Source organism: Cervus canadensis, chromosome X (assembly GCF_019320065.1).
Source record: "Cervus canadensis isolate Bull #8, Minnesota chromosome X, ASM1932006v1, whole genome shotgun sequence".
NCBI lineage: Eukaryota > Metazoa > Chordata > Mammalia > Artiodactyla > Cervidae > Cervus > Cervus canadensis.
In genome coordinates this window covers 145,323,509-145,339,006 of record NC_057419.1, presented here as the reverse complement: position 1 = coordinate 145,339,006, position 15,498 = coordinate 145,323,509, and the positions used below count along the sequence as shown (strand labels likewise).

Sequence of the window (15,498 nt, the reverse complement as noted above, 5' to 3'; positions counted from 1 at the left end):
CAGAAAAAGCATTGGTGACCAAACTGTAGAGAAAGTACTCACACAGCAGGATCTATTAAGAAACAATCTATTTTCCCTTTCCTCTAATACCCACCCACCCTCACTCCCTATTATGTGTGCTTAGGGAATGGATATAGCCTGGATACTCAGGTATTAAACATATTCAAAAGTGAGTTTTAATTATGAAAAGCAGACAGTCCTTGTCCTGAGGACCCATTAGCCCAACAGTTCAGGTCAGTCAGTCAGTCATGTCCGACTCTTTGTGACCCCATGAACCACAGCATGCCAGGCCTCCTGGTCCATCCCCAATTCCCGGAGTCTACCCAAACTCATGTCCATTGAGTCGGTGATGCCATCCAACCATCTCATCCTCTGTCGTCCCCTTCTCTTCCTGCCTTCAATCTTTCCCAGCATCAGAGTCTTTTCCAATGAGTCAGCTCTTCACATCAGTTGGCCAAAGTATTGGAGTTTCAGCTTCAACATCAGGCCTTCCAATGAACACCCAGGACTGATCTCCTTTAGGATGGACTGCTTGGATCTCCTTGTAGTCCAAGTGACTCTCAAGAGTCTTCTCCAACACCACACTTCAATACCATCAATTCTTTGGCATTCAGCCTTCTTTATAGTCCAACTCTCACATCCATACATGATCACTGGAAAAACCATAGCCTTGACTAGACGGACCTTTGTTGACAGTAGCCCAACAGCAGATTTCAATTACTGATTCTATTCCTCACAGACATCAGATGCCACAAGTCTTGATACCCCATGTGAGTTAAAACTTCATTGCCCAGTCCTGTGGCATCAATTCAGGCCAATCCAGCTTTGATGTGTCTTTCTTTTTTTGGCACTTGGGTTTTTTTTTTCTTCTTGATGCATTTTCAGTTATACATTTAAAATCTTTCCAAATATCATCTATTATTTCTTTGTATTTGTCAGAGTGGGGAGACCTGCCCATTTCAACTCAAACTAACATGCTAGCAGAAATCTCCTGTACCTATTTTTATTATAAAAAGTTGCATGAATCTTAAATTTATAAGAGGTGGTAAATTTAATTTTCACTTACTGGGAAACTTCATATGTACATATAAATGGGTAAAGCCATTGTGATAATGATGTAATTACCAATATATTCCTTGTTATACTTCTAATCAAGCTGTTTTTGGGTTTGTGTGTGGGTAGGTGTGAAACATTTGAAAGACATGCCAATTCTGCCAGGAGAAGTGTTCAAGTATAAATGGACAGTGACTGTAGAAGATGGGCCAACTAAATCAGATCCTCGGTGTCTGACCCGATATTACTCAAGTTTCATTAACATAGAGAAAGATCTAGCTTCAGGACTCATTGGCCCCCTTCTCATCTGCTACAAAGAATCTGTAGATCAAAGAGGAAACCAGGTGAGTTCATCTCTTTGCAAGTGCTGAGTCTGAAGCTGAAATGGAATGAGGAGGCATATGCATTTCCAAATAATACCTCCTATATTCTGCTCTCAATGGATGTCTGCCTAAAGCCTGCAGAAAATACAGAAGTCTGCAACATTGAGCAGTGAAAGAAGTGAGTTGGATTTATGATAGCTTTTATTGACTTCGGTGTAATAAACTTGCCTGCTGGATGGACAGGACAGCCTGGGCCCTAGATTATTTCTATAACACTCATTCTTAGCCTAAAATTTCACTCTCGAAGTGATCTTGCCCATTTTTACATGATCAGTTACTTTTAGATTACCCACAAATCTATATGACTGCCTAGATGTCTCCCCTGTATATTTCATTGTGATTGACTCAAAATACTTCTAAATGAACACATCTAGCATAATACTTGGCATTTAGTAGTTCAACAAATATTTGTTGAATAAAACTGAAGTGAAGTGGAAGTCACTCAGTTGTGTCCGACTCTTTGCGATGACATGGATTTCATGGAATTCTCCAGGCCAGAATACAGAAGTAAGTAGCCTTTTTCTTCTCCAGGGGATCTTACCAACCCAGGGATCGAACCCAGGTCTCCTACACTGCAGGTGGATTCTTTACCAACTGAGCTATCAGGGAAACCTGAGTAAAACTGAGGAAACATATAAAATATTTCAGAATATGCTTAGAATTTGGACCACTTCTGCTGTTTTAGAAAAATAAAGTTAAATACTCTGAATTTAATAAGCTTAAGTTCAGTTAAGTTCAGTCCCTCAGTCATGTCTGACTCTTTGCGATCCCATGGACTGCAGCATGCCAGGCCTCCCTGTCCATCACCAACTCCCAGAGGTTACTCAAACTCATGTCCATCGAGTCAGTGATGCCATCCAACCATCTTATCCTCTGTTGTCCCCTTCTCCTCCCACCTTCAATCTTTCCCAGCATCAGGGTCTTTTCAAATGAGTCAGTTCTTCACATCAGGTGGCCAAAGTTTTGGAGTTTCAGCTTCAGCATCAGTCCCTCCAATGAATATTCAGGACTGATTTCCTTTAGGATTGACTGATATGATCTCTCTGCATTCCAAGGGACTCTCAAGAGTCTTCTCCAACACCACAGTTCAGAAGCATCAATTCTCTGGTGCTCAGCTTTCTTTATGGTCCAGCTCTCACATCCATACATGACTACTGGAAAAACCATAACTTTGACTAGATGGACTTTTGTCAGCAAAGTAATGTCTCTGCTTTTTAATATGATGTCTAGGTTGGTTATAACTTTTCTTCCAAGTAGCATGCATCTTTTAATAAGCTTAATGCTTCAAAATAATTCATTGCCATATTGTTGAGGCTTGACTGTGTGTCTATTTGATTATTTATGATATATAGGATTCCTTCTAGTCTGAAAAGGTCAATCTTCATTGCAATCCCAAAGAAAGGCAGTGCCTTTCAAACTACCTTACAATTGCACTCATCTCACACGCTAGCAAAGTAATGCTCAAAATTCTCCAAGCAAGGCTTCAAATGTATGTGAACTGAGAACTTCCAGATGCTCAAGCTGGATTTAGAAAAGTCAGAGGAACCAGAGATCAAATTGCCAACAGACGTTGGGTCATAGAAAAAACAAGAGAATCCCAGAAAAACATCTACTTTTTTATTGACTATGCCAAAGCCTTTGACTGTGTGGATCACAACAAACTGTGGAAAATTCTTCAAGAGATAGGAATACCAGATCATCTTACCTGTCTCCTGAGAAATCTGTATGCAGGTCAAGAAGCAACAGTTAGAACCGGACATGGAACAACAGACTGGCTCCAAAGTGGGAAAGGACTATGTCAAGGCTGTATATTGTCACCCTGCTCATTTAACTTATATGCAGAGTGCATCATGCAAAATGCCAGGCTAGATGAAGCACAAGCTGGAATCAAGATTGCCAGGAGAAATATCAATAACCTCAGATATGCAAATGATACCACACTAATGGCAGAAAGGGAAGAAGAACTAAAGAGCCTCTTGATGAAAGTGAAAGAGGAGAGTGAAAAAGCTGGCTTAAAACTCAACATTCAAAAAACTAAGATCTTGGCATCGAATCCCATCACTTCATGGCAAATAGATGGGGAAAAAGTGGAAACAGTGACAGACTTTATTTTGGGGGGCTCCAAAATCACTGCAGATGGTGACTGCAGCCATGAAATTAAAAGACACTTGCTCCTTGGAAGAAAGGCTATGACCAACCTAGACAGCATATTAAAAAGCAGAGACATTACTTTGCTAACAAAGGTCTATCTAGTCAAAGCTATGGTTTTTCCAGTAGTCATGTATGGATGTGAGAGTTGAACCATAAAGAAAGCTGAGCGCCAGAGAATTGATGCTTTTGAACTGTGGTGTCAGAGAAGACTCTTGAGAATCCCTTGTACTGCAAGGAGTTCCAACCAGTCCATCCTAAAGGAAATCAGTCCTGAATATTCATTGGAAAGACTGAGGCTGAAACTGAAACTCAAATACTCTGGCCACCTGATGCGAAAAACTGACTCATTTGAAAAGACCCTGATGCTGGAAAGATTGAAGGCAGGAGGAGAAGGGGATGACAGAGGATGAGATTGTTGGATGGCATCACCGACTCAATGGACATGAGTTTGAGTAAACTCATGGTGATGGACAGGGAAGCCTGACATGCTGCAGTCCATGGGGTCGCAGAGTCGGACACGACTGAGCAACTGAACTGACTGACTAGTCTGAAAACATTTCATGAACTTTAATACAGATAAAACATTTGGCACACAAACCCAGAGCAGCATACATTTGGACTAGTACCTTCCCTGACTAATTTTACCTAATTATAGTTTTCCTGTCAGTTTTTGGAAGAAGACGGAAATGTACCTACATTTTCCTATCTTTTTCCTCAACGTTTTCATTTCTGTAGTAATGGGTTATACAAAATGAAATTTATACATGTTACTGAAGTTTATACATTAAATCTTAACAGATTTATTTAGCAAGTGACAGCTAGTAACTTTGGTTCAGATACAAACAGCTCCTCTCAAAAAAAAACTTTAAACTTTGTATTATAAAACTTAAAAGTAAAAAAAAACTTAAAATTATTAGTGTTAGTAAACATTTATGATTCATCTTAACTTTGTTATTTAAATTTGTTTTCTATTTTTAATTTTTTATAGTTAGCCTTGTGGAAGGACATTTGCTCAATGAAAGTTTAGGAAGGCATTCATCTTACTTGATTTGACTAAATTGTTTAAGAAAGACCTTGAATAATCACTTGGGTCTTTAAAGAGTGAAAATCCTCTAATCTGAACATGGAGAGAATGAGGCTACAGACTCCATGAAAAATATCATCCAGCATATGACCTTGGGACCAGAAGAAACTAAGTTTAATGGGTCCAGTAACCTCTTTCCCTGAGGACACACTTGCTTTAAACATACATTCACTGCTCATAGCATCCACTCCCACTCCTAAGCCCTGGGACATACCATAATAGTGACCCTAGGGGGAAAATGGCATTGATCTAGAGGATTATGGATATATCATATGCATGCCATCACTTACATCACAGGCTGCTAATTTCTACCTGATAGTACTAGTAACATTTCTTTCTTTCTTTCAATGCATGCAATTAACAGATGATGTCAGACAAGAGAAATGTCATCCTGTTTTCTGTATTTGATGAGAATAAAAGTTGGTACCTCACAGAGAATATTCAGCGCTTCCTCCCCAATGGAGTACAGCCCCAGGATCCAGAGTTCCAAGTCTCCAACATCATGCACAGTAAGTGATCCAGCATTTAAGTCCAAAGAGTAATGGATAAAGGGAAGTTGAAACTGCCAAATAGATGTGCAGTTAATGCATTACTTTATATGCCTCACAAGATTCATATTTCCTTAAAATTATTATATATGAGCATGTGCAATTTTATATAAATGCATCAATATGATCACATAATGCATATATATTTTCTTTTAGAAGGCATCAAATATCTACAGAAGTTTATTTTAAAGGATAAATAAAATAAGAGACACAATTTTCATTTACCCAAACATACATAAACCTTAATATGAAATGTACTCAATCAGTAAATTACACATGAAATACAAAGGGAATATGCAATTTCATATATAAATATAGCTGGTAAAACAGTTGCCAGCTTAACAGTTTAACGGTCAAATTAATCAAGACATTGTACATGAAAAAAATGCAACATCTTTTTTCCAGCTTTATTGTATATATTTTAAGTGTAAAACATGATCTTTTTTTACCCTAAGCAATGCCACCTGCTCCTCTCCATTCAGCCCCCACTTGCTGGTGGCAGATGTGAGTGTCTGGGGTACTTTTCTGCTGGGAGTTGCTTTTAGGCATGTAATCTGTGGGTTTTATTTATTTTTCCTCCCGGTTAGGTTGCCCTCCAAGATTCAAAAACTTCCCCCAGACCCGCCAGTGAGAGAGTTTCCTGGTGTTTGGAAACTTCCTCTATTAGGACTCCCTTCCCGGGACGGGTCTCCATCCCTAATTCTTTTGTCTCTCTTTTTATCTTTTATATTTTGTCCTACCTCCTTTAGAAGACAATGGGCTGCTTTTCTGGGTGCCTGATGTCCTCTGCTAGTGATCAGAAGTTGTTTAGTGGAATTTGCTCAACGTTCAAATGTTCTTTCGATAAATTTGTAGGGGAGAAAGTGGTCTCCCCGTCCTATTCCTCTGCCATCTTAGCTCCTCCGATCTTTTTTATATTTATTTGGCTTCCTCTTCACTTTTACCTGCCCACCTCCTTCCATCTTATACCTTTCCACTAACCATTTTGTGTTCAGGTAGCCCATGTTAAAACATATTTTTCCATGATTGTATAATCATATATAAACACATATATGTTGTATTAGTCTGCTAGGCTTGCCATAACAAAATCCCACAAACTGGGTGGTTTCAACAGAAGATATTTATTTCCTCAGAATTCTAGAGAGTCAAAGTCTAGATCAAGGAGTCAACAAGATTGGTTTCTTCTTATAGGGAAAGTTGTAGACAGACATGTGCACACACAGAGGAAAGACCATCTACCAGCCAAGGAGGGGGACTCAGAAGAAACTTAATGATCTCATTTTAAATAATTACCTGTCTAAAGATGCTATCTCTCAATGCAGACCCATTCAGAGGTACTAGGGATTAGAACTTCAGCGTAAAAGTTTGGGTGGGAGCACATATGTGTATGTGTTTATACATTCACACAAGTCAGAATGGTCAAAAATATGAAAAAAATTCCAATCTCACTATAGAGAAATGCAAAATTGAATACCATCGTGATAACACTTTAAACCTATCAGACTGGCAAAATTATAATACAATTATTACTAGTGGTTGTTGTTAGTCGCTCAGTCATGTCTGACTCTTTGCGACCCCATGGTCTGTAGCCCACCAGGCTCCTCTGTCCATGGGGTTCTCCAGGCAAGAAAACTGGAGTGGGTTACCATTCCCTTCTCCAGGGGATTTTCCTGACCCAGGGATCAAACCTGGGTCTCCTACATTGCCGGAAGATTCTTTACTATTTGAGCCACCAGGGAAGCCCTATTACTAGTGGGCTTGTGAGTAAAAGGATACTATCGTACAATGCTAGTGCATAACTACCACAGTCTTTTTGAAACCGATCTGATTGAAGCCATTTAAATTAAAAATATGTGCCTTCTGAAGTTCTGGTTCTGATTAAAATAGAATCACTCTGTCAATCCTACTGGATTTTTCCTTAACAGCATGCACTGAGCAGCTGTCTGAGAACCCTGAAAAGTAGTTGGCAGCAAGTAAATTGGGGGAGGAAATTAGAAAGATTTAAAAGAATGCAGATTGGAAGTAAAGGAATAAAACTGAATATGACATGATTATCTACATTGAAAATCTCCAGATATCCACAAAAAAGCCCCTAGAAATAAGTGAGTTTAGTCTAATTGCAGAATGCAAAGCTGACATATAAATTTCTATATAACAATAGCCTAGTAGTCGAAACTTCAATTACAAAAATAATACCATTTATAATGCCTCAAAAAATGAAATACTTAGGCCAAAATCTAACAAAATGTGCAGGATCTGTACACTGAAAATTACAAAACACTGATGAAAGAAATTTTAAAAGACCTAAATAAGTGGAGTGACATGTAACATCCATGGTTTGGAAGACTCAATGGAGTGAAGTTGTCAGCTGTTCCCAAACTGATTTATAGATTTAATGCAATTCCTATTAAAATCCCATGATGATATTTTTTGTTGGTAGGGAAAAGTATATTATAAAATTCATATGGAAATGCAAAGGCACAGGAATAGCCAAAACAATTTTGGAAAAGAAAAATCAAGTTGGAAGACTCATACTATATTATCTGATTTTAAGACTTCTATTCCCTGGTAGCTCAGCTGGTAAAGAATCTACCTGCAATGCAGGAGACCAGGTTCAATTCCTGGGTCAGGAAGTTCCCCTGGAGAATAGATAAGCTACCCACCTCAGTATTCTTGGGCTTCCCTGGTGGCTCAGATGGTAGAGAATCTGCCTGCAATGCAGGAGACCTGGGTTCAGTCCATGGGTTGGGAAGATCCCCTGTAGAAGGGCATGGCAACCCACTCCAGTATTCTTGCCTGGAGAATCCCAATGGACAGAGGAGCTTGGTGGGCTACAGTCCATGGGGTTGCAGAGTCAGACACAACTGCATGACTAAGTGCAGCACAGCACATAAAGCTAAAGTAACCAAGATGGCATTGTATTCACAAAGTTGGATGATATAGAATGTCTAGTGCAGAAATAGACCCACACACATGCAGCTAACTGATTTTTGATGAAGATGGAAATGCAATTCAATGGAGAAAGGATAGTCTTTTCAACAAATAGTGTTGGAACAGTTAGTCACCCATATAAAAAAAGATGAACCTCAACCTAAATCTCACACTTAAAGATTAACTCAAAATGGATCATAGATCTAAATGCATAATGTAAAACCACAAGAAGTTTTTTTAAAAAATAGAAGGAAATTTTCATGACCTGGAGTTAGGCAAAGGGTTCTGATAAATAACACCAAAATCAAAATTCATAGGAGGAAAAACCTGATACATTGAATTTCATCCAAAAGGAAAAACTGCTCTACATAAGATACTGATAAAGACAATGAAAAGAGAAAATATTTGCTAATCACATATACATATCTAAACTCTCAGACTCAGCAGTATGAAAACAAACCCCTAAAAATGGATAAAAGATTTTAATAAATACATTACCAGAGAAGATATATGGAAGGCAAATAAGCACATGAAAAAGTTACTCAACATCATTGACCATTAAGGAAATGCGTATTAAAACTCCAGTGAGATATCACTCCAGGGCTATTTTAACAACTAAAATAAAACAAAATGGATAACATTAAATATACTGGCAAGAGTGCAGAGCAATAGGAACCCTCATGCATGTACAATCAGGTAGTCACTCTGGAAGACAGTTTGGAAATGCAAATCAAAGTCACAATGAAATATCACCTCACATCCATTAGAATGCCTGTTATCAAAAGATAACAAGTGTCGGCAAGGATGTGCAGAAATGGGAACCCTTGTACACTGTTGGTGGGAATGGAAGTTGGTACCACCATTATGGAAAGCAGTTTGGAGGTTCCCCTCAAGTTTAAAGATAGAACTATCATTGTTGTTGTTGTTTAGTCATTCAGTCATGTCTGACTCTTTGCGACCCCACAAACTGCAGCATGCCAGGCTTCCCCATCCTTCACAATCTTCTGGGGTTTGCTCAAACTCATGTCCATTGAATCAGTGATGCCATCCAACCATCTCATCCTCTGTCGTCCCCTTCTCCTCCCGCCTTCAGTCTTTCCCAGCATCAGGGTCTTTTCTAATGAGTCAGTTTTTCACATCAGGTGGCCAAAGTATTGGAGCTTCAGCTTCAGCCTCAGTCCTTCCAATGAATATTAGGGTTGATTTCCTTTAGGATGGACTGATTGGATCTCCTTGCAGTCCATGGAACTCTCAAGAGTCTTTGCCAACACCACAGTTCAAAAGCATCAGTTCTTGAGCACTCAGCTTTCTTTATAATCCAACTCTCACATCCATACATGACTACTGGAGAAACCATAGCCTTGACTAGACGGACCTTTGTTGGCAAAGTAATGTCTCTGCTTTTTAATATGCTATCTACGTTGGTCATAACTTTCCTTCCAAGGAGTTAAGTGTCTTTTAATTTCATGGCTGCAGTCACTATCTGCAGTGATTTTGGAGCCCCCAAAATATAAAGTCTGCCACTGTTTCCACTTTTTCCCTATTTGCCATGAAGTAATGGAACCAGATGCCATGATCTTATTTTTTTGAATGTTGAGTTTTAAGCCAACTTTTTCACTCTCCTCTTTCACTTTCATCAAGAGGCTCTTTAGTTCCTCTTTGCTTTCTACCATAAGGGCGGTGTCATCTGCATATCTGAGGTTATTGATATTTCTCCTGGCAGTCTTTTTTTTTTTTCTTCTCTCCTGGCAGTCTTGATTCCAGCTTGTGCTTCATCCAGCCCAGCCTTTCTCATGATGTACTCTGCATATATGAGAAGTTTATTCTATCTGCATGGGATTTATATGTGTTGTCTGATTTTGTATTTCCTTTTTTCTAAATTTTAAGTTTTTTCTTTTTAATTTTTTGATCCATTAAGTGTTTTTAAATTCCAATTGTTCTTTACTATTTTGGAAGTTCTGCACACTTCTGTTTTCATTGTTGGAGGGGACTTGCCTTTGAAATTTTACCCATTATACAGAGAATGTTGTTGTTTGTTTTGTTTTGTTTCCAGCATTATTAATATAAAGTGGTCATACAACATTGTATTAAACATTAAGGTGTACAATGTATCTACTTCATACACTTATATACAGCAAAATGATTTGATTTCCCACAATGATTTTAGCTAACACCTCCAGCAGATCACATAATTGCCATTTCTTTTTTTTTTTTTTTTGTGATGAGAACAGTTCAGATCTAACTCTCTTAGCAACTTTCAAGTATATAAAATACAGTATCACTAATAAAATCACCATGCTGTACATTAGATCCTCGGAACTTTTTCCTCTTATATAGCTGGAAGTTTGTACCCTTTGACCAACACCAACCCATTTCCCCAACACACACCCCAGCCCCTCATAATCACAATTCTCCTCTCTGTTTGTATGAGCTCATCTTTTTTTACATTCCACATGTAAGTGGAATCATAAAGTAATTCTCTTTCTCTGACATTTCATGGAGGATCACATTTGATTTGTAATGTTGAGCATCTTTTCCTGTACCTGTTGATCATCTGTATGTCTTCTTTTGGAAAATAAAGTCTATTCAGTTCACCTGCCCATTTTTAAAATCAAATTGAATTGTGTTTGTTTGTTTTCTTACTGAATTATATGAATTCTTTATATATTTTACATATTAATCCCTTATCAGATATATGATTTACAAATATTTTCTCCCATTCCATAGGTTGCCTTTTCATTGTGTTGGCTATTTTTTTGTGAAGATTTTTAGTTGGATATAGTCCCACTTATTAATTTTTGCTTTTGTTGCTTGTGCTTTTGGTGTCATATCAAAAAAATTATTGCAAAGATGAGTTTCCCTATGTTTTCTAGTTTTACAGTTTCAGGTCTTATGCTTCAGTCTTTAATCCATTTCAAGTTAATTTTTGTGTATCATGTAATGTAAAGGTCCAAACTCATTCTGCATGTGGCTATTCAGTTTTCCCAACACCATTTATTGAAGAGACTATCTTTTCCCCATTGAATATTCTTGGCTCACTTGTCATTTATTAGTTGGCCATATATGTGAGAGTTTATTTCTGGGCTCTTGATTGTTTTCCATTGATTTATGTGTCTCTCTTTATTCCAGTGCCATACTGTTTATTTCTTTTTTGCCATACTATTTTAATCATTTTTTCTTGGAGTATAGTTTGAAATCAGGAAGTGTGATACCTCTAGTTTTGTTCTTCTTTCTTAGGATTGCTTTGGCTATTCAGGGTCTTTTGTGGCTCCACATGAACAGCCATCTTTTCCATTAGCATTTACCAAATAGTTCATTCTTTCTGCTACTGTTCTGGGATGCTCCCTTTATCATATATTAAATTTCCATTTATGTCTGTATCTGTTTCTGGACTCTATGTTCTGATTGATATAATCATCTATACCTGCAACTCTGTGCGACCCCATGGACTGTAGCCTGCCAGGCTCCTCTGTCCATGGGATTCTCCAGGCAAGAATACTGGAGTGGATAGACATTCCCTTCTCTAGGGGATCTTCCCAACCCAGGGATGGAACCCAGATCTCCTGCATTGCAGGCAGATTCTTTACCACTGGAGCCACCAGGAACCATACCTGCATTAAGACCATGCTTATAATTACAATAGCTTTAAAATACCTTTTATCACTTTGAAGAGAAGAAACTTTGATTCTGAGTTAGTTGCACTAAGCTAGTGTCTGAGCATAGCTTACTGGATTTGTGGGCCACCACCTTGCAGAGTAGACAAACATTTATTGATTGGATAGACAGATATATGGAAGAGGCTTTCAGAAACAATTCTCTTAATAAGTTGAAATCTATTTTACTTTTTTTTTTTACTTTTTTATTTACTTTTCATTCAGAAATAATTTCAAACTTACAGAAATGCTGCAAGAATAATAGAGAACTCCCATATACACTTTATCCAGATTCACTCATTTTTAAGATTTTGCTATGTTTTCTTTATCATTCTTTCTTTTATATACATATTTTATAACTTACTTTCAACGTGAGAATAGACTGTAGACATCATATCCCTTTATCTTTTAATACTCCGTTGTGTATTTCCTATGAATAAATATATTCTCTTACATAATCAAAGTGGAGTTATGAAATTCAGAAAATGTAGCATTGATACATTATCTAATACATAACATAATATGTTTATCTAATTGACAGCCAATATTCCAGTTGTATCAATTAATGCTGTTCTTTGTAGCATTTCCTCTTCCCAGTTCAGGCTCTAGTCCTGGACCTAGTTGTCCTGATTCTTTGAAATTTGTTTCCTTGAATTTGGAACATTAGCAGATAATAATTTTAATCACCAGATCAAGGATTTTCTTGTTTTTTTCCTCTGTATAGTTATTATTTTTCTCTTTGCAATTAATAAGCAGTGTGTAGGGAGATACACTGAGACCATGCAAACGCTCTCCTCCTCATTAACCTGCTGCCCACAACATAGCACCTAAATGCATCATTACCATGGTCTATAACTCTCCTCATTTTGAGATTGAAACCTAGCTGATCAAGCATTACAGTTTGCTTTTTTGGAAGGTATAATGTTATCTCCTTTTGAGAATAAGATATGGAGCATAACTTATAATCATTTATAATCATATCATGACAATCAAAAATAATAAATCCAGATACTGTTAAAATCTTCTATTCTCCATTTCTTTTGCAGGCATCAATGGCTATGTTTTTGATAGCTTGCAGCTGTCGGTTTGTTTGCATGAGGTGGCGTACTGGTACATTCTAAGTGTTGGAGCCCAAATTGACTTCCTCTCTGTCTTCTTCTCTGGATATACCTTCAAACACAAAATGGTCTATGAAGATACACTCACCCTATTCCCCTTCTCGGGAGAAACTGTCTTCATGTCAATGGAAAATCCAGGTTAGTTATTTATATTATTCTTTTACTAACAGCAGTGTTTGCTTCACTGGCCATTCACATGGTTTTTTGCCCACTAGCTCACATCTGCCCACTAGCTCATCACATGCTAAATGGTTCAGGTGATTTTGGTAATTGCAAGGCATTTTAATGATAGAACCATATCAAATGAGCTTCACAGGTGGCTCAGTGGGGACAGAATCTGCCCACAGTGCAGGAAATGCAAGAGATTCAGGTTTGACCCCAGGGTTGGGAAGATCCCCTGGAGGAAGACATGGCAACCCACTCCAGTATCCTTGCCTGGAGAATCCCATGGACAGAGGAGCCTGGCGGACTACAGTCTATAGGGTTGCAAAGGGTTGGCCATGACTGAGCATGCACGCATGCACACGTGCACCAGAGCAAATGTTTAAGTTAAAAGTCTTTGCTTTTTTAAAAAGTACCTTTACTTGCTGTGGGCCAACCTTTTAAGTGTGTTTATTAGACTGTAGTGGTGAATATACATTTATATCTGCAGTTAACACACAGGGGCTGGCTAAATATGTTTCTGAGTGCCTTGTGAACGTTGGTTTTGTTGGTAAGTGCATAATAATCTCCTCTTGCATGCATACATACCATCAAACCACTGTGAAGCCTTCAGGACAAACATGACTGTCAACTTCTCATCACCTACCTCCCTCCAGAATGACTCAAAAGCAAAGCTTTTGAGTGCATCCAGTCTGGTGATCAGGAGGGACACCGACCCTGTCTAAACCTGACAAATTGTAGTCATTCTCTTACACTTATGGCTTTTCTGGAGATAAATTCTCATGGGGAAATTTCTAGGGAATCAAAACCAATCTTATCATATAAAACCATAGATTCACCTTCATACCCAGAAACTCATCTTATACTTCAGCAATGTATTTTTGTGGGAAGTGAGTGAAGAAGACCCTGACAGAACTCCAATAATACCTCTGAAAGTATCTTGTTTCTTCATGTTTATATCTTCATTATCTGCTTTGCAGCTAAGTTGCAAGGTCTCAAAGACCTTGTCATCTTGTTTGTCATTGAATCCCCAATGTTTATAGTGCCTGGCCTATAGTAGATACTTAATAAACATTTTTTCAATGAATGAATAAATTAAAAATGTGCAAAAATGTTATAAAACAGTATGCATAATATGATTATAATTGTCTAAACCAAAGAAAGTGTGTGTGTGTGTGTGTGTGTGTGTGTGTGTGTGTGTGTAGGCAGAGAATGCTATTTAAAATATCAATATTTTCAGAAGCTTGTAAACTACTTTGGTGATCAGTTAAATTCTAAAGACAAATTAAAACTCTGCTCTTTGTGTCTTGAGGGGAAATTTTCTATCTTGATTATAAAGCTCAAGCTAAATAAAGCCCCTGGTCTATGTTGCTGATTTCTTATTTTAACTTCACTGTGGTCATGTAACAGACTCTGTATGATTACAGTTATTTTAAATGTGGTGAGACCTGCCATGCACCTTTGACACTGGCACCACCACAGCAGGTGTGCTCAGGCTCAAAACACAGGCATAGTGAATTCCATTGTCACACTAGGCACCCGCACTCCAAACAGTGGAATCATCACAAATGCATGTACGTCTCTGCCCCCAGAAACCAGCACTATTACCCAGGTCTGTGTGCTCACATGCCAGACCCAGCACCAAGAATCCCCTCAGCTAGGACCTCAGTCTATGGGTGAAAAGAAGAACAAAAGAACCCCAGCAGCCTTCACCACCTAGGAGGTCAACAACCCTCACCACCATCATGGACACTCAAAGCTTTGACAACCAAGGACCCTCCATAATTTTGCTGACACTGACCTCAGCTGACCGAGCTGCATGTGGTCTATGCTGTTGTGCCCTCGCTGGAACTGGAGCTTCTGAATCACACACTGAAAAAGAAAGAAAGAACCCAGAAATTCTGGAGCTAAAGAATACAGTGAATGAAATGAAAAAATGCAACAGAGCTTTAAAAACACACTTGATTAAGCTGAAGAAAGAATCTGCAAACTCCAAGATAAATCTTTTGACACTATTGAGTCAAGAGGAGAAAAAAAGGAATGAAGAGAGCCTGCAGAACTTACGGAATACCATTACATTTTTCCAAAAGAGACAGAGAAGTGACCAACAGGTATATGAATATGCTCTCAACATCACTAATCATCAGGCAATGCAAATCAAAACCACAGTAACATATCAGTTCATACCTGTCAAAATGACTGTTATCAAAAAGTCAGAGGATGACAAGGATGTTGGCAAAGATGTAGAGAAAGCATCCTTGTGCACTTTTGGTGGGAATGTACATTGATGTAGCCATTATGAAGAACTGTGTGGAGACTGCTCCAAAAGTTAAAAAGAGAACTACCATCTGATCCAGCAATCCTGCTTCTGGGTATACGTACAAAGGAAATGAAATCAGGATCTTGAAGAGATAC

The 15,498-nt window shown here is 38.2% G+C and overlaps 1 protein-coding gene across 3 annotated transcripts in view; it reads left to right on the top strand.

Annotated features, from left to right (window-relative positions):
* The window catches only part of F8 (coagulation factor VIII), a 144,893-nt gene that overhangs the window by 61,468 nt on the left and 67,927 nt on the right, over nt 1–15,498 (top strand). For all 3 annotated transcript variants that reach the window (XM_043457542.1, XM_043457543.1, XM_043457541.1), the window contains 3 exons: nt 1,183–1,397; nt 5,036–5,180; nt 12,850–13,059. In XM_043457542.1, coding sequence (XP_043313477.1) covers nt 1,183–1,397; nt 5,036–5,180; nt 12,850–13,059 — 570 coding nt within the window. The remainder of the gene's footprint in view (nt 1–1,182; nt 1,398–5,035; nt 5,181–12,849; nt 13,060–15,498) is intronic.